The sequence below is a fragment of the Engystomops pustulosus genome, chromosome 5, assembly GCF_040894005.1.
Source record: "Engystomops pustulosus chromosome 5, aEngPut4.maternal, whole genome shotgun sequence".
NCBI classification, from domain to species: Eukaryota; Metazoa; Chordata; class Amphibia; order Anura; family Leptodactylidae; genus Engystomops; species Engystomops pustulosus.
Genome location: NC_092415.1, coordinates 26,033,650 through 26,054,172, shown reverse-complemented (window position 1 = coordinate 26,054,172; position 20,523 = coordinate 26,033,650). Strand labels below are relative to the sequence as shown.

At 44.1% G+C, this 20,523-nt stretch overlaps 1 protein-coding gene across 2 annotated transcripts; it reads right to left on the bottom strand.

Moving 5' to 3' along the window:
- Positions 1–11,908: 11,908 nt before the first annotated feature.
- On the bottom strand, positions 11,909–20,096 carry KLF10 (KLF transcription factor 10). Of its 2 annotated transcripts, none has more exons than XM_072151410.1 (4): positions 19,969–20,096; positions 16,181–16,426; positions 15,235–16,042; positions 11,909–14,517 (listed from the first exon to the last, which is right to left on the bottom strand). In XM_072151410.1, exons 1-4 carry the CDS (start codon positions 20,047–20,049, stop codon positions 14,258–14,260), a joined length of 1,395 nt encoding a protein of 464 aa, XP_072007511.1. In that variant the 5' UTR covers positions 20,050–20,096; the 3' UTR covers positions 11,909–14,257. The 2 variants fall into 2 exon arrangements, with proteins under 2 accessions (XP_072007511.1, XP_072007512.1); XM_072151411.1 differs by lacking the exon at positions 19,969–20,096 and adding an exon at positions 17,857–17,913.
- Positions 20,097–20,523: the final 427 nt, after the last annotated feature.

Here is a 20,523-nt window from a genome sequence, read left to right as displayed (position 1 = left end):
CCCACAGACGGCCATGTGAATAAGCCCTAAAGCAGTTAGCCCCCCCCCCTTCCATCTGTGTGAGATTATATTAGGGAGGGGGAAGGGGAACACATGCACCTGCACAGTGTTATACCATGTGAAGCTGATCAGCATGGAGGGGTTTTAGTAACGTCCGCCTGCTTTGCCTCAGGAGAAGCCACAAAACTTACATTTAAACATAAATACAACATTAACTCTTTAGTAGCAGCACAGAATTAAATGCAACTAAGCACATTCTTACTCTTAGGCAGCTTGATAAATCTGCCCCAATACTTTAACAGGGTAAGTATGATATGGATTATCCTATGAGGGTCTTATTCTTACTTAGTTAAAATGGCCCCCTTTAGTTGTTGCCACATCCAAGAAAAACATCTGCCCCCTGTAGGCTGCAAGTAAATAGTTCTCAATATTGTGTGTGTTCCCGAGTTTGAAAGACTATGCTTGGAGTGCCAATTGCATTAACCTACTTTTCAAACCTACATTGTTTTTTTGGTCAGGTTTTAATACCTTAACCCAGTAATGGCGAACCTTTTATAGACCGAGTGCCCAAACAACATCCAAAATCCACCTATTTACTGTGACGTGCCAACATGGCATTTTAAGAAGTAGCTCATTGTTACCTGTTCTTTTAATATTTTCATTGGCCGCCCAGAGGCCACCAATAGCGTTGAAAGAAGGAGGGCAAATTCAGACTATCGTTGTAGCTTCTCTCCAGGGTCTCCCTGTACGGGAAGAATGGTGGGTCCAACAGGATGACCTCCAAAGATCTTCTATCAAAACCTTTTAATTTTTCGTGCAGTTCCAAACAGTCGCTTTAAAATAGCGCTGAGAGCAGTCGTTTGGGACTTCAGGAAGATTCTGTGCATTTGGTCCTGTTTGGTGAACTCTGTCCCAGGGCAATGGCATGAGTGCCCACAGAAAGTGCTCTGAGTGCCACCTCTGGCACCAGTGCCATAGGTTCGCCACCACTGCCTTAACCCCTTAACGAGCTATGACGTAATAGTATGTACAAGGCCATTAAGGGAGTTTGGAGAGGACTCACAGGCTGAGGTGAACTGGCACCGATCGCAGGTTGTGAACTCTTTAAAGGGAACCTGTCATCGGAAATTGGTCTCATAAACCCATACCAATTTGAGGTGAAGCAGCTGAACACCTTCCACATCATTTTCCTTTATGAAAACCAATAAGTCCAGCTTCAAAAACGGAATCCAGAGTTGGGAGAAAACATGCAAGATGTATTTCGGCAGTTTAAAAAGAGACATGGTAGTCATCCAAAATGCAGGAATTCACACTGGGTAAAAAGAGGCAAAAAGAAGAAATCGCCTACAAGTTTCAGAAAACAATTTCCTTACTCATGGCTGAGTAGCATGTGTCCTACCGCTCCATTCAATGGCATGGGAGTGTCGGAAATTGCAGTGCACAACTACCATACAAACCAATGGAGAGGTCAGATGCATGCTTAACCTGCAATTCCATAAACCAGTAAAAACTAATTTTCCTGACTATTGGGACCCCCGGGTCCCATCAGTTGGACCCTCACCGATCAGCTTGCTATCTACTTTACTGTGGATAGGGGATAACTTGCTAGCTGGGGTACAACCCCTTTAACTAGGTGCACTACCTGCCTAACACTGGGTAAAGGTTATGAGGACTAGAAATCTCTATTTCATAGTATTTTTGCTTCCTGGAGAGAGTGTGTGCACTGCACCAGCGAGGCTGGAGATTAAGCTACGATGGAGGTACAGTTACAGGAATGTTCTTTCTAGGAAAAGACAGACATGTCAGAGCAGATGTATGTTCCCACATGACATATGACTACATGTGTCTCCGCCAAACGAAGGAGCACAATTTACAATAATAGATGCAGTGTTACAGATGTGATGCTCATTGTTTAGGTTGACAGCTTTATTTGCTATGAAGGATGTTTTATATTTGAAAAAAAATGTTTGCATCATGAATTGTATTAGTTATGTGTTGTTGGGTTATATTTACTATATAAAGACATTGCAAGCCGCTGTTACACAATGCAATTAAAACACATTGCAAAGTCACCGGGCAAAACGCATCATTATAATTGATGGTAAAAAGGCCTACGTGTTTAGAGCTGCGCTATTCCTGATGTGTTAGCTTTTGAATTGCATTTTGAAATTTCAAGAGCATCTGGATTAACCCCTCCCCAAATACACATGTGTTTATACCTAAATACTTGCATTTGGTAAGTAGTCCCACTTGTTTTGCCACATTAAAAAACACTTAGTAGCATTTAGGTCAAAACACATTCCAAGCACCATCTAATGAACGCAGCCAGGAATCAGAATCCGTCATGATAAACCAGGGACACTTACTCATAGATCCGGGCACCGTGACTGGATCTTCTTATATTTGTTATCCATGGCCTTCCTTTTAAATTCAACTTTTAAAATTATGCTAAGGAGCCACATGGTGTTCTGGAGGGTGTTATACCAGAGTCCCTCCGTGTTGCAGTTTCATACATGGCCATAAGGTTTTATAATGGTAATTTGCATATACTCCAGAATGTTATAAAGAGTGATCAGCTTAACAGCAATTAATTGCAAAGTCAATGTTTGCCTAGAAAATTAACTTTTTCCCCCAAAACACATTTCAACTTCATTGCAGGCCTGCCTTAATAGGAGCAGATAACATGGTTTCAGTGATTGCTCCAGTAATGCAGGTGCGGGTGAGGACAGGGCTGGAGATCAGTCTGTCATGATTAAGTAAGAATCACACCACTGGACACTTTACAAGGAGGCTGGTGCTAGGTATCATTGTTTCTCTTCTGTTAACCATGGTTATCTCTAAACACGTGCAATCATCATTGCACTGCACAAAACTGGCCTAACAGGGAAGAGTATCGCAGCTAGAAAGATTGCACCTCAGTCACCAATCTATTGCATCATCAAGAAATTCAAGGAGAGAGGTCCCATTGTTGCCAAAAAGGCTCCAGGGCTCCCAAGAAGGACCAGCAAGCGCCAGGACCGTCTCTTAAAAGTGTTTCAGCTTGGGGATGGGGCTCCCAGCAGTGCAGAGCTTGCTCAGGAATGGCAGCAGGCAGGTGTGAGGCATCTGCACGCACTGAGAAACTGCGGAGACTCTTGGAGCAAGGCCTGGTGTCAAGGAGGGCAGCAAAGAAGCCACTTCTCCCCAGAAAAAACATCAGGGACAGACGGATATGCTGCAAAAGGTACAGGGAGTGGACTGCTGAGGACTGGGGGAAAGTCATTTTCTCGGATGAATCCCCTTTCCGATTGTTTGGAACATGTGAAAGACACCTTGTTGGGAGAAGACAAGGTGAGCGATACCACCAGTCTTGTCTCATGCCAACTGTAAAGCCTCCTGCAACCATTCATGTGTGGGGCGGCTTCTCAGCCAAGGGAATCGGCTCTCCCACAGTCTTGCCTAAAAACACATCCATGAATAAAGAATGGGACCAGAATGTCCTCCAAGAGCAACTTCTCCCAACCCTCCAAGAGCAGTTTGGTGACAACAATGGCTTTTCCAGCATGATGGAGCACCTTGCCATAAAGCAAAGGTGATAACTAAATGGCTCAGGGAACAAAACATAGAGATTTTGGGTCCATGGCCTGGAAACTCCCAAGATCTTAATCCCATTGAGAACTTGTGGTCAATCATCAGGAGACGGGTGGACAAACAAAAAACAACAAATTGTGACAAAATGCAAGCATTGATTTTGCAAGAATGGACTGCATAGATACAGAACTGGAACTAAGCTTGCTACATAGACGTAGCATCAGAACCGTGAATACAATGGATGTAAATGGATATTGTATCAGAACCAAACCTACCACATAGAAACAGCACTGTAACCAAGGTTACAACATGGATACAGGTCCAGAGGTACCAGAATTCGGGCTCTAGGATGATGCAGGCAGAGCAAACTGAGCCCTTGACTGGAGTCCCACTATTCCACCCCCTTCCCTGATGGTGGCCATCTTGGGTCCCTCAGAAATAAATAGAGAAAAGGGCTATATGGGACCTCCATTCTTGAGCATCATATTACGTTGATATCCCCTATCCTAAGGATAGATGATTGAACCTCCCATAGAGACCAGAAACTAATGTACATGACTAGGTTAACTTAAAGGGACCATTTGATTTCATGCATTATAAACCAAAACATACGTTGAGATTGCTGTAGCTACACCGATGCAGACACATATCTTGTTTAAAAAAAACCTCATCTGAGTGGTTTTGCTGAAAAAACAATTATAACATTCTGGACCTTGGGAAATCTGGGTTGCATGCTGCTTGTCGTTTATAAACACATTACACGGAGCTGTCTACACTGTCCAGACAGGACTAATCAACCTGAGCTGGATGACTCATACACAGTAGCTGGGGGCTGGTGCAGCAATTGATTACTTCTGCCTGTCAGGGACTACACAGTGCAATAGGAGAAGCACCAAGCTAGGCACAGGAGTGACGGAGTGTAAAGGGACGGATATTTTTATCACTTATTATGCCGTATAACGGTTAATATCACTACCTTAATTGTACTGTTTACAATATTCTGTATCTTCTGTATGTACATGAACAGACACTTCCCTTTACACATAGCCTCATTATCCTGAATTGTATAATTGTTTTTTCAGCAAAACCACTCAGCTCAGGCGTTAAACAAGATATGTTTCTGCATCAGTGTAGCTACAGCATTCTCAAGGTGTCTTTGGTTCATAATGCATGAAATCAAATGAGGACACGAAGGTTGCAAAACAACAATCAATACTAGGATCCCAAATTAAACTTGCCGGGGAAGTTTCTACTATAAAGATTAAATTTCCTAATGGATAATTTTGATAATACGTTTTGATGGATTTAGCAACCTGCTGCAAGACATGACCTGCTAGCTATCTCTTATAGAGCACCTACACCAGCTTGTCCATCCTCTGCATATCACATGGGATAGCCACAGTCCTCAGTATTGGAGTAAGGAGTATATGTGGTATTATGTGAAAGATTCTAGATTATTGTGCTTGTATTTCTGCTATTCTCTGAATTGTGTCTATTTTAAGAAGTGCTCTCCCGCACCCAGGGAGGTGTTTGTCGACCATAAGGGTTATCACTGGGATGACCTCGACAGAAGAACTGACTCTCTGAGAGCTGGCGGGATGAGAATGTGTCCTGTCAGCAGCACTGTTTATTTTTGGCTGTCTGAGAGTAGCAGTCTGTTCCCCACGACTTATGTTGTACATGGTACAGTGTCATTACAGTACGTGTTGATATGAGTATTTTTCCTCTTAAACACCAAGGTGAACTAAATTTTCGTAATAAAAGCTTTGAACAACTTTGACAACTTTTATTTCTTTTCTGTCTATTGTACTTATAAAGAGACTAAAGATCTTATGTATACAATTAAGACAGTCAACGCAATCTCTCTCCACACTAACAAGCCTCTTTTACAAACTCCAGAAAGCCAGGCATCTCCTACCAACTCACAGCAGACAGCTCAGTGTGATACACTTCCATAGTGCTGTATCCCATCTTCAGCCACTCCTCCTCCCATCTCACAGCAGACAGCTCAGTGTGATACCACTCTATGGTGCTATATCCCATCTTCAGCCACTCTTCCTCCCATCTCACAGCAGACAGCTCAGTGTGATACCACTCTATGGTGCTGTATCCCTTCCTCAGCCATGCCCCTCCCATCTCACATCAGACAGCTTAGTGTGATACTGCTCTATGGTGCTGTATCCCTTCCTCAGCCATGCCCCTCCCATCTCACAGCAAACAGCTCAGTGTGATACACTTCCATAGTGCTGTATCCCATCTTCAGCCACACCCCCTCACAGCAGACAGCTCAGTGTGATACCACTCTATGATGCTATATCCCATCTTCAGCCACTCCTCCTCCCATCTCACAGCAGACAGCTCAGTGTGATACCACTCTATGGTGCTGTATCCCTTCCTCAGCCATGCCCCTCCCATCTCACAGCAGACAGCTCAGTGTGATACACTTCCATAGTGCTGTATCCCATCTTCAGCCACACCCCCTCACAGCAGACAGCTCAGTGTGATACCACTCTATGGTGCTTTATCCCATCTTCAGCCACACCCCCTCTCATCTCACAGCAGACAGCTCAGTATGATACCGTTCTATGGTGCTGTATCCCTTCCTCAGGCATGCCCCTCCCATCTCACATCAGACAGCTCAGTGATACCGCTCTATAGTGCTGTATTTCTTCCTCAGCCACCCCCACCCATCTCATAGCAAACAGCTCAGTGTGATACACTACAATGGTTCTGTATCCCATCTTCAGCGACTCCTCCTCCCATCTCACAGAAGGCATCTCAATGTGATATAGTTCTATGCTCAGTGTGATACAGCTCTATGCTGCTTTCCTGCCCTCCCTCAGCCAAACCCCTTTCCCTTCTATCTCACAGTAGACAGTGTGATGCAGCTCAATCCTGAAGCTTCTCTCCATCAGCCATGCCACTTCCTCTGTGTGGAACACTTTCTGTAAATTCTCCTGTCAAAAGGTTATTATTCTCAATAGAAAAAAGACACAAATTAACCCCTTAGCATAGCAGTACATCTTGGTGTGGCAGCAAGTATATGAGACTTCTTCATGTATACTGGGTGTTTCCTGCATAATGCAGCAAACACCCACCACTAACACTCGTGATCAGTTCTGACACCGATCATGGGTGTTAACCATTTCAATATTGCCAAGAAAGCCATCGAAGATGCCGGCAGTGGGTGGTCACTGAAAAGTTTATTATGTTTCTATAGCTGTATTATCTGGGGGCGGGGTAATTCTAATATACATTCATTACCTTATTGCGGCCATTTGCCTGCTAATCCTCTTCCCTCTGCCTCAGCCCCACTTCCTTCAGCCTTGCACTCTGGTTGTCATGATGAATCTATATTTTGCAGCAGGAGATAACAGGATGATTTTCACGGGAGGGGTTGAGCAAAAACATCTACCTTTGCATAACAGGAAGTCTGGAGCTGAAGTGCAAGTCTGTTCTCTCCTGTCTACTGTCTGCCTTCATGTTCACACACACAGTGGGGCACATTCACTATGAGACATGCACCAGTTTCCTGTTAGACTTTGCACATTCTTTTCTGTTAAACTGTCCGAGATACATTTGTGTCACACGCGACCGTCCAACAGGAGTGTGTCCCACTCCATATGTTAAAAGTGCACCAAAAATAAAAGGTGCGCACTGAGCCATGCAGAGGGTGCCATATTTATGAAAAACGGGAGCCAGAGTGATGGTACCTGCTGAACAGACTGGCGGACACATCCATCCTAACAGGCAGTGTGCACAGAAGTAGATTTTTGTGCAGTGAACTACTGTGTATTCAGTACATGAAGCAGGGATCCAAGCTCAGTGTCTTTCCTCTGTGCTTTGCTCTGTAGAAGATCTCTGTTCAGCAGCTACGCTGAGGAGAGGCTTCAGCCTGAGATACTGGGGGTCATTTACTAAGGGCCCGATTTGCGTTTTCCCAACGTGTTACCCGAATATTTCCGATTTGCGCAGATTTTCCCTGTATTGCCCCGGGTTTTTGGCGCACGCGATCGTATTGTGGCGCATCGGCGCCAGCATGCACGCAATGGAAATCGGGGGGCGTGGCAGAACGAAAACCCAACGGATTCGGAAAAACCGCCGCATTTAAAAAAAAAACAGTGTCGCTCGGCACGTGCTTACCTTCACTCAGCCCGACTCGGTGAACTCCAGTCCGATGCTCTTCAGCGCAGCAGCGACATCTGGTGGCCTTCGGAGGAACTGCCTTAGTGGATCGCTGGAAGACCTGAATCCACCGCAGAGAACACGCCGCTGGATCGCGTATGGGCTGGGTAAGTAAATCTGCCCCACTGTGTCCTGATTGGCTGTGTTTGTGTTGGTGCATGAAAGGAGATCTCAACATTATGGGAAGTGGGTGAAGCTGCTCTGACCTCAATGCCTTAGCAGGAAGTGCCCGCCCACTTTAGGAGAAGCTGGAGAGAATTTTACCAGTAGGGCTTATAGATATATCAGGCTGGATCTCAGGCTAGGAAGAAGCTAGAAGCATGATATGGGTATTGTTGGAAGTGTTGTACAAGGTTCTCTCTATCCCTGTTAAGACAATTTTGAGCAGGTAACTTCAAAGTAACGTTTTGAAGAAACATCTTTTCTACAACAGTAAACATCGAATTTTGTAAGCCAGGAAGCATACGAGAATGGGACAGAACTTACGGTGCCCCTAAGCTGCTCCCTTGACCGATAAATAATGGATGAAGCTTTGTTCTTGTGGCTCCAACCCTAGTATATAACAGTTGATTGGTGCAGTTTCTAGGTGACATACCTACAAAGATCAACTCTTAATGGCCTAACCTATGGATAGGTCATTAATAGTTTTAGGCTGGAAATCCCCTTTAAACAGGATTCTCTGCAGTGAATCATCCATCAATTACCTTTTTAACAGTTTGTTGGGGATAGTAACTAAGGTGATGGTTTCTTTCTATTTCTCTTTCCACCCTTTCCTTCCTTCCTTCGCTGATATATTACATGTATGCTTTCATTTTGCAGCAATTCTTTGGCTAAAAGGTGCCCCGGGAACTGGGGAATTTCCCTGAAAAATTCCTGTGTTTTCTTCCCCTTTAAAAGAACTGATGAATGATGATATCAGATGGCTCTCATGCTGCAAGGATAGAATGGACACAAAGCCATAAAGGGGCCGTTCTGCAAAAGTAACTTATCCCATATCCATATAATAGGGGATAAGCTGCAGATTGTAGACAATTAGGCCTCATTCACACTGACGTTCTGGGAATGTATATTTGCAGCCAGATATACGTCCCCATAGTGTACTGACACTGTCAGAACTGATTGGACAATATCATTGTATGCAGGGACATGAACCCAAGTATTAGTTAATTCATATTTTTCAAAACATAATGGGGCTTATTTACTACGGGTCCGCGGATCACATTTTTGTCGGACTTCCTGACGTTTTCGGGATTTGCACCACAGGGAGAGGTATTTAGAAGGGGATTGTATCGCACACGATCAGATTTTGGCGCAGCGGCGCCGTCTTCCATGCGACAGAAACTGGCCCGGGGCGGGCCGTCGGACGATCCAACTAATTCGGACTGAGCGCGGGACTTAGGATTCAAATTTTGTCGCATCCAATGCACTTACATGCACCAGGAAGAAGAAGGTGAACTCCGGCGGACCTGAGTGGGGAAGCAACACTTGCAGGACATCGGGCGCACAGTGAATCGCGACACAGTGCATTGTTGTCGGACAATGCACTTTCGGGAACTTCGAGGGACCGGGTAAGTAACTGTGCCCCAATAAATTGAACAGTGCAAAATTTAGGACTATAATGACTTCCTAAAATGTCATATCATGGGATGTGATAGATCCTATATTTTACTAGCACTACCCCAGGCCTCAAATCTTTACCATAGGCAAAAAGCATGAATACAGGTGGTCCCCCTACTTAAGAACACCCCACTTACGGACGACCCCTAGTTACAAACGTACCTCTGTATGTCTGCAGTTAAGCTTTATTGTTAATCCTGGTTCATATGACATATGACATTGTCGCAGAGACCAAAAAAAATTCTGTCTGGGGTTACAATCTTAAAATATACAGTTCTGACTTGCATATAAATTCAACTTAAGAACAAACCTACAGAAGCTATCTTGTACATAACCCCGGGGACTGCCTGTATATGAGAAAAAGAGCTATCCTTGTGTTCTATCTTAGTGTGACAGCTCTTCATGTTCCCTTCCTCCATTACACATCACTGGATGTAGAGATTTATCCCGGGCAGGAAACAGGAAGTGGTGGAGAAGAGGTCACTACAGGAGGAGCTTCCGCTATGTTTGTGATCTGCAGGGTCCATAAGGGTCTGTTGTGAAAACATGTAACTTCATACTAACCTAACAGTAGTCACATACACATAATTCCAGCCTAACCCTGACCCTAAATCTAATCGCTCTACCACGTCTGTATTGAAACCTCTTCAGGACGCAGCCTTTTTTTTTATCCTTTTTCATTCTGCACCTTCAAAAATCGTTTTTTTTTTCTATGTACAAAGCTGTGATATGGCTAATTTTCTGCATAACAAATTGCACTTCACAGTGATAATAATTTATAATTTACAGCACACATGTAAGTAGCAGGACTGCTGAATCACTTGATGATCATTCAGGGATTATTTCTATTAAGGGTGATGCACGTGTGGCATCATCCTAAAACAGTAAAGATTGGCCAACCCCTTTAAATAATAATAATAAATCTAATAAATCTTCCAAAGCATTCTTTGTAAACTAGTGTGTTGAATGTTCACCGGTCTCTATACTGAGTACAGCAGAGAGTAGGAGCCATAGGGCACTAAACATAATGCCTATAGTTTCTTACTGTGGTGCAGTTGCTTTTTTATTCTCCCTCTCCATCCATAATTTATGATTGTTTTGTTTTTGTTTCGGTATCCTCAGAGATTATCTGAGCTAGCAGTGAGTAATGCTCTCGATTGGTTTGTCTTCCGGTTTGTGTTCATGCTTTGAGCAATGTACGATTGCATTGTGTGTTTTTATTAGGACGTTTTGTGCATTGCAGACATTGCATTGAGCGGCTTGTAGCATCCGTCCTATAACGTCAGGTAGAAATTGTTCAGACAGATACGGATGTGGTTTGTGTACTGAATGCTAGAGGGACTTTGTGTTCTTAATGGGCATTTTGCCTAAATCATAAAATAAATGCCAATTTCTAGCTCTATGGAAGTTACCACAACTGTAGTGGAATCAAGATCCTGCATCCATGTTCGCCAGGGCCGCCATCAGAGGGGTTTAGTGTAACTGTGTTCAAGGGGCCCGAGGAGGAGAAGGGCCCCAAATCACAGAAAACCCTCTTCCCTAACCAAGTGCAGGGAACTCACCGTGAATACAGAGCCGCATTATCATTCTGTGTGGGGCCCACAAAATATACCAGTCAGGGGCCCCAAACCCCTTGTTGCAGTTCTGTTATCCACTATTATTTTGCTACCTGGTGGGTCAAGGAAACCCTGCTCCCATGTGGTGCAAGTCCCCTCCATATAAAAAATCCCTCCCCTCCGACATGCAGTGCCATTTAAAACAAACAAGCTCTACAAGGTTCTGTTTCTAACTACTGTGCATCCATCCAGCCCCATGTAAATACACCCCTTTTGTCTCTCCAGCCCCAGGTAAATGATATCACTATTGTCCACTCCCACTGCACATCCAGTCCTGCTCTGTCTCACACACCTTAAATTCTGACTCCCCCACACCCGGCTCCACAAGCCTCCACTGTTCTCCTCCATGAACTGTCCTGTCTGCACACATATCTGAGGCTTCTCTGTTTCTTGGTGATGGCTCCGCCCCCAGTTGCAACAGGCCACACCTCATCCATAACATGCAAGCAACCAACTACAGCCTAACATGATGCTCACATAACCCAATTGCATGACATGTGATCAGCTCGAAGAGCAGCCATTTTCACTCCACTACCTGATACACTTGGAAAGGGCCCTGGGACTAATTAAAGGGCCAGTAGCAATTTAATTCTTCATTACAATGTATGTCCACAACATTTTTCGGAAGCAAAATGTAGTTTAACCAACTAATTACATATTACCTTTTATATTAATGACCCATTTGAACATCAATTCAACTTATTCCTGGATTACCCCTTTAACTTTAGACCTCCTATTTGTTTTAAATGTATTTTTCAGTTCAACTGGGCCACACCCATTTTCTGTGAAGCCACACCCCTTTTGTTGTAGATCATAAATTTGGTGCCAATCACAACATCTTTCTGCCCTAAATAAATTGAAAATATTCCCCCATTTTGTATAGAATATTGTGTGTAATAATATCGCCGTCCACTCACCAATGATACAAAATTGTTCTTTATTTTATTTTTTTTTTTAATTGTATAAAGTACAACATATGAAATACTGTGCAAAAAGTATATATATAAAATAGCCACAAGAATGTCCCTTCTGGTCTGTGCGTTTATCCATTCCTAGAAGGAACAAGTAAAGGTCTTCTTCATACATGACATTCTAGATCATCTCCAGACAAAGCCACGTTCACATTACAGACGTCTGTGACCAAAGTGCAGTTCAAAGAAAACAAAAATGAACAAAATACATAAATTAAGAATAAAAATGCACTTAAAGCAACTGAAACCCGCAGATTCTTCTCTTACTGTAGTATAAACCATGAAGAATCGGATACTGTAAACATTTAGAGGGGTTGGAAATCGTCACCTGTACCCCATAAGATGTCACATCCAGAAATACTGACATAAAGCTAAGCTGTCAGCCATAATAGTCATATATACGTGCAGGCGTGTACTTCCCCTGAATACCTGGATGCGGAAACTAGAGTATAACATATTGATATGCATAGTCACGCATTGAGGGAAGTTTTGTTGTCAGGTATCTAATAATTCCAGTGTACATTGTGTGCGTTCACGGCCATGGGGCTCAGTCAAAAAGATTAAAACAGGGCAAGTACTCGGCCCGATATGTGACCATAGACTCCAAAAAAGACGCCAGGTAGACAATGCACATAAAGACAATGTAACAATTCTGGAGCATAGTTTTACAGCTCTGCTTTGTGTCGTTATTTTACATAGAAATTAAATTGACACGTGGGATGGGGGGCCGTTATCCAATCAGGGTTAGGCAAGCAGCCCACGATCCTGAGGTCGGGATCTTGTACATCATAGTGTTATATGATACAAGGAGTCCCTTCTTCCCAGCAGAATCATGTTTTCAGTTCAGAGCTACTGTTTTGCTGGAGAAAGGGGATCCTTGCATCACATAGCACCATGATGCACATGGTTTTGTCCTCAACACTGTCTGGGATATCCGGCCAGCGTGTGGTTTGTTTTCAAAGACCAACAGTGGTCGCGTGCTTGTAGCCTTAACTTTGCCAGACAGTATAGACACACACCCCTGTGATAAGAAAAATGGTAACACCCAATTGCCAGCAACGGCTCGACACATAAACAATACTCCAAACCCGGTATTTCATGAAGAACACCAGTATTTAGTCAAATGAAAATAATTATTTTTGTTTGATTGGATACATGGTGAACCCCGGACCAGGGCTGACTAATTGCGAGCACTCTCCACGCTTTCTCGACATACGACTTAGGGTTTACTGTCCGTACTAAGCCAAACATGTCAGGAATTGTGATGGGACCTCAGTAGGATATTTTTTATCTATTCCCTGATTTTTTTGGTTGATGTCTGTTTGGCTATTCATTTGCTCTAATTGGCTCCTGAAGTGTATAATAATTTTTAGCCCCTGTGGGATAGTTGCCATCATACTAGAGATCACGTATGAACTCTTAGTTAATAATCAGGGATTTGTTCTATAAAAACAGTGCAAAACAAAAGAGTTTTCTCTCTTATCCTTTAAATTGCTGGAAAGTTTTTGCAATTCCAAACCATTTAAACTTAAAAGCTTAAAATAAAAATGTAATTTTCCTTGGACAGAATTTTCTTTTCTTAATCTCTCTTTTATATCTTATACCTTTACTAAAGGTGTATATCTAAAAAAAAAAAAAAAACACTTACCCCCCCCCCAAAAAAAAAAATGCCCTTGGTATCTTTAACAAGGTGCACAGGTTCCTAAAGGAATGGGAAAGGTTAAAGGTAACTTGCAAAAAAAAAGTGAAAAAAAACTGCATAATTCCTGAGTGACGTTAACGCATCGAAAAATACTACTGCCACTATAGATACCTATGAAAAGCTTAGTAAAGGCATTATCTGGTAAGCAGATCAACTATTCAGTACAACTGGTGCGTATAAACTAGTTCTTATATTAGCCGTAAGTAAATCAGGCACTGGTTACTATTCAGTATGGTCTTAGCATAGTCCTAAGTTATGTCCTCTTGACAGGTAACCTTAACAAGCTGACATTACAGGATAAGCAGTGAAAATATTCACACCCCATCATCCCGGCCACGTTGTGTCCTTGATAACTCTACACAAAAGTGTCTGCACATGATAGAGTTTGAAAATGCAGACAAAAATACATATACATGAACCTGAGTCGTCATCAAAGTCTGTCTGTATTTGCTACCGTTCCTTCTCGGACCACATTTCCTTCTGGGAAAGGTGGTTCGAACCAGACTCACATCCATAACGTAGTGGAAGTGATCTTCCATCATGGTTGGGACCATGACCAACTTTTAACCCGAGAGACGTCTGCTCTGCGGGCGGATTCACTGGACGGGAGCCGAGGACTGTGCCACTGCGATGTCACTTAGCCTGCTCACTTCCATCTGCCAAGTTGGAAGTTTTTTCGTTGAGAGGTGGCGCCGTGTGTGCTTGGTCAGGTGATCGCTGCGCATGAATCGACGGTCACACTTTGGACAGGCAAACTTCTTCTCTCCAGTGTGTGTTCGGCGATGCCGGGACAGTTCGTCGGATCGTGCAAACTTTCTTTCGCAGCCGTCCCAACTACAGCTGAAGGGTTTTTCTCCTGTAAAAAAAATTTAAGAAGATGTATAAATATACATTCAAAAATATGAAAATTACATTTACATGGGGGGGGAATTATTATACACTGGTGCAAGATGAAGTCCCCTGCCCCTCCGGAGCCACCAGATACATCGGGTAGCTGAGTTGCACAGCTTAAAATTTACGCCAGGCCCAGTCTGGCATAGAAATGTACCATGACCTGCAAACTTTCATGCCCCCTTCACACCCAGTAGAGGTGGCGAAAAGTAGGAAATAATGGCAATTACCGGTTGGTTCACTAGTAATTTTGATTATTTCAGGGCTTGTATGCCAGAAAAATGGTGTACATACCCTGAAAAGCGTCCCCCAACTGTGTAAAAATCTTCTAATGAAGTTAAAAGTTTGTTGACCCTAGTATACCCCCCTGTTCACTAACCGGACATAGTCCTGTGACTATGCATTTATGTAAAATTTGTGCAAATAGTTTTTCATGTAGTAAATAATTGAAGCAGAAAACCCAATCCATCGACATATTGACCAGTTGCTAAATGTCAGACAGGAGAAGAGGTGTGGTGACAACTACTTCTGCTGCCTACCGGTTCTGCATTCCTGAAATACTCTTTGCTGCTGTGACCACTATAGTGACAAGACTGCTGATTGTCTTTTGTTTACATATCTACTTCCAAAATTAGTAGCTAACCACCCGTTAGACTAAGTACTCTTGAGTATGGTAACTTACCTGTATGTGTTCGCATATGTGCCTTTAAATGGGAACTCTTGAAGTAGGTCTTGCCACACCCAGGCTGGCTGCAGATATGACTTCTAATTCGGGAGTTATCAAGGTGTGATGAGACTTTTCCTTCTGAAGGTGCAACGCCCGGTGCTGGTGCAATCGGTGATAGTCGATGACCACTGGACACGACAGTCTTTGTGCTCTGCACTACAGGCTGGGGCATTACAAACATCACTGCCCCTTTTGGCACTTGTGCCCCCATGTAAAACAGAGGCTGCATGACGGCTGGGGACTGGGCAGGAGCGTTTCCCACTACGGTTGTCACCATTGAATTATTAGAGGAGAAGGGAACCATTTGACACAAGACTGGCACCTGCGGCATGGCATTTGTAGGTAGCGGTGCGGAGACTAGAAGAGGTGGGGATGGGATTTTCATTGGAATGAGACAGGCTTCAGTATTTTCTTTGCAGGTAGGTGGATTATTATGTGCAGGCGGGACAGCGGGTGCTGTCTGTCTTTCAGTCTTGACTTGGTCGGACCTATTATTTTCACTTATACCAGGTGAAGCCCTTTGCTGAGTGCTGCTGTTTACAACAGGGCGTTCACAATTCTTTGGCAAAACCGGATGTTGATTGTAGAGCTGTGCGTCTGCTGTATGGCGAATGACACTGGTCACCTGGGCTTTTGGTTGGATTGGGTTTGTATTGCTATGGGTTATTGCACTTGCACTACTAGTGGCTGCTGGATAGGCGGTGCCGATGCCAGGGGAATGCGTCATCTCGAATTCAGAAGGGCTGTACGGTGGGGTCAGGCACTGGAAAGACATATAAAGAGTGGTAAGTATATTTGATATGTGAATAGTTATGCAATTAACAAAATAATGAAACTCTTTAAGGACGGGTCAAAGCAATACATTGTAGTGAAATTGCACAATAAAATTCGGGACACTTACAAAGGCTGGCATGCTGCTACCGCCTCCGCTGCTGCTGAACTCTGCTGTCATCAGGCTATCTTCACTCTCCGAGAGATCGGACGCCGGAGTAATCGGTCTCAGATCAGCGTAACAACTGGACTCAGGCTTCCAGCGGTTGCTCATGTACATAAGAGCCTCCACGGCTTCAAAGTCGCCTTTCTCTGGGGCAGATTTCCACGGGGCTCTACCAAAGTGATGATTTCCAAGGATTTCCATTTTATTCATCTGGTATGAAGGAAGAATACATTTGAGTTAGGCTGATTTATTAGGGGTTTGTTAATAAAAGCATGCCCACACTGGGACATATTCATCATTTTGGGCCACAGTATGTGCTACAGTTCTATTGTGATTGTTTATGTATTGGCCTCCATGACACCTCTATTGGGTGGTATGTCTACTTTTCTGGCAGTGCTAACATTTTAAGGAGAGTTGGCAAGTAGGATAAACCCTTAAAGGGACTTTTCCACTATTAATCCTTATTCCTAGACCAAAGAAACGGTGATAAATGCTTAAAGGGGTTGTCTCGGGTGGCTTTTTTTTTTTTCTATATGGGCATCCATTGTAGCGGGTGTGACAGAAGGTGCCGTACTGGTCCAAAGCACCGGAGGGACACAAGTATAAGGTGTTATTTTTACACCATTGAGGCCCATATAATTATATAATGATCCAAGACAACACTTTTAAACTCTGGAGGTCCTCAAGTACCTATGCAGAAAGATCAGCGTAGCCATTGATCTACTTATTTCTACCTTGGGACTGAAGCCCAAAAGCTAGTTTGGAGTTTTCCGGACTAAATTTAGAATCAATGAACTGAACTCAGTCTCTCCATTCAGTGATTTGAGATCCGGTACAGGAAATCCCGCAAGAGGACATAGGGAACTTCTTGGGCCAAAATTTTCCCATGGGTAGAAATTAGAGGACCGTATGTTTTTCCACTCGGGTTCGGGAATCCAATCAGTCATGCTTTTTTACTAGGCCAAGAATACGGCAAATTGACACCCCTAACAATGAGCAATATGTACCGGTCGCACAGGCTAAACCAAATCCAAAAAATTGGGTCCGCTCATCTCTACTCATGGGCAATGGGCGTGACGTAGATAGCCCAGAGCACCAATAATTTCCACTCACATTTATGACATTGGACCCCATATCTCTTAGTCAATTTGTAGGGGGTTGGGTAACACCCTAAGCGATCAGACACCCCTTATTTTGTGTATAAGGGGGGCGGTCACACGCTGCGCTGCGTTTCTAGGCGCAGGGGGCTTTGCCTTGGCCCAATCTCATTAGTGCTTCTAGTTAAACGCATGCATCAGTTTAGCGATCGCATGCGTTCACACGAGGCACGCCACCATTGCGCTAGTGCTGCATGTGACCGCACCCTAAGAGATAAACATTTATGGAAAACCCCTTTAAGGGCCTGTTCACATTGTATTTGGGCCATAATACTGATGTATACCTCAAGTGTGAGGTAAATATAGCATAGCTCCATGTATCAGGACATGTATGGTGTTGTACAGATGTATAGGTCATCTCCTTCCCCTGAATAAGCCCTTGTGGGTGTTTTATGATAACATGTCAGTCTTTATTTATTAGAAGCTACGTGCACACTTGGACTAGTTGGACACATTAGGTTATAATTATATTTCTTTTATAACCTTTACCCCCGCCCTAGTGGGCCTGCTGCCAGCACTAGTCATGTGTCTGGGGCACTCATTACACCTCACGTCAGCCTTTTGTGTTATTCTCCCACACGCCTCACTCCCGCCTTTCTACACCCACCTCCCCCAGTTACACAAACACAGTGTGCCGCGTCTTAGCCAATCAACGACCTAGGCGACGCCCATTGGCTGTAAAACCGCTACTTGGTGTCGTCGCTATTGGCTGGCGGCCTGCGGGGCGTGCGCGTGAAGGAAGCGTGATCAGCTGCTGCTTTACAACCCTCAGGAAGCGTGAACTCGGAGACCTGTAGCGCCGTTACCTTTCACCCAGTTTTCTGTCAAGTGCGCGCTCCCGCTCTATGGACATTTATATACACACACAGCGCGCGGGGGCGAGCGCCGCCTCTCCACAATAATACAGTAGTGGAGGCAATGAGCAGCTTTATGTCTGCGCTAAAGTCTATGGGGATAATGGCAGCAATTACCAGTGATGCCTCAGGCAGCCAGTACCTCACCATAGCAATAAACATAGTGCGCTAAAGAGCCGAATAACCACCTGTAATGTGTATATATAACACCCATATATGAAGACCTAACAAAGGTCCTCTATGGTGTGGCACTACAACTCCCAACATGCCCTGGAGGTTGTATAACATGACCTAGCTACTAAAATGTACACTATGTACCAGTATGCATCACATAATACCCTCCCAAACGGCTTGCAAAACAAAGAAAAGCGTCTGTGTTCAGACACTACAACCCCCATCATCCTTATTGGTTGCAAAACAAAACATCACCGCATCCAATGCACAAACTTGTCTGCTATATACCAGTATATGTCACATAATATCCTTCCAAGGACTTGCAAGACAAATAAAAGCATTAGTGTTGTAATACTACAACTCCCAGCATGCCCTGGATGATGTACAACATGATCTATGCACTAAAGTGTACCCTATGCATCTGTAGGAATATCCCCCCCCCCCCAAAAAAAAAAAAAAAGCCTTTGGGGTGTGACACTACAACTCCCAGCATCCCCTGAGGTTTGCAAAACAAGAGATAACTGTATTCAACACACATAAAATGTACAGTTTATACCAGGGCCCATCACATATCTCCACCCCAAGAGCTTACAAGGCAAAGAAAAGCCATTATGCAGTGACACTACAACTCCGAGCATCCCCTGAGGTTTGCAAAACAAGATATAACTGTAGTCAATGCACAAAAATGTGCAGTATACACCAGTAAGCATCACATATCACCTCCCCAAGGGCTTACAAGGCAAAGAAAAGCCATTATGTTGAAAGACTACAACTCCCAGCATGTCCTCAATGTTGCAAAGAGTTCACTATGTATCCTATATCCACCTCCATGATTCTTGCAAGACAAAAAAAACCCAAATTGTGTTGTGACACTGAACGTTGCATCCAATGCACAAAAGTGGCCATTATATACCAAAAGGTCTCATATCTGCACCTCCCAATGTCTTGTAAAACAAAGAAAAGCCCCTGTCATGTGACACTACAACTCCCAGCATGTCCTGGCGGTTGCACAACACTACAGTGTAAACTATATAACAATATGCATCACATAATAACACCACAATGGCTTGCAAGACAAATACAAACAACTTTACAACCTTTGTTGTGCTACTACGACTCCCAGCATCCCTTCCCAAAGAGCAAAAATAAACACGCCTCTTGTCACTTTGCAACTTGTGGCTGTGACACTACAACTCCCAGCAGGTGCTGAAGGTAACAAAGCACCCCCCCCCCCCCCCCATCAGAGCATTATGTAGCGGTATAATAACAAACAATTTCAATACACATAAGTTGCCTGTTGGGGAGTATTCACACACGCAGGTTGTACAATGCGTTTTACATTTACATTTTTAAGTTTTGGCTTCAAATACTGCATCAGAAAACCTGATGCGTGTGAATTACACCTTGAATTGTCACTACATTATTTTGTGATGTGATGTTGACCAAGTTGATCAACCAGATTGGATGAGTTTGTCGTCACATTGATTGGAACAATTCAATGAAATGATTCATTTCCTGAGAACTAGTGATCGGCTGTATGGAGTGTGAAGGGTTGGCACTGACTTACCTCGCAGGGCATCTGATGTGCAGTGTGAGGTGCTCTGTGCTGCTCTGGCTGCTCTATACTCAGCCTCTGCAGCTGCTCCATTCAGATAGTGCAGCAGCTCCTAGAACGTACACCCGGGCGGGGAGTGCCTCAGCCAATCAGCTGCAAAGGTGTGTAAGGCGGCGGCCAATCAGCGGGCCGGCCGCACGTGATCAGCTGCTGCTCCGCGGCGTGGTAAGGCTGTAGCGGGTGCGTGGTCCAGAGCGGCCGGGAAGTCCCATAGTGATGCAGCATCCCCGGCATCTCCACTCATCCAGGGGCGGGGGAGGCCGCGTGACTAATTGTCACGTCTCAATCCTTACTTATATTCCCTTCCCCCTCCTCAAAGACCACAAAATGCAGAGCAAGGTCTGGAGAGCTAATCTGTAAGCCCTGCGGCCATTGTGCCCAGGGGAATTCTCACATACAGTATATATATATATTATCTAGTATATAGGTGCTGTAAGGGCCCCCCACTCCATACTGATGCCCCACTAAGCCCTTCATATAGTATGATGTCATCTCTTCCCGCAGACA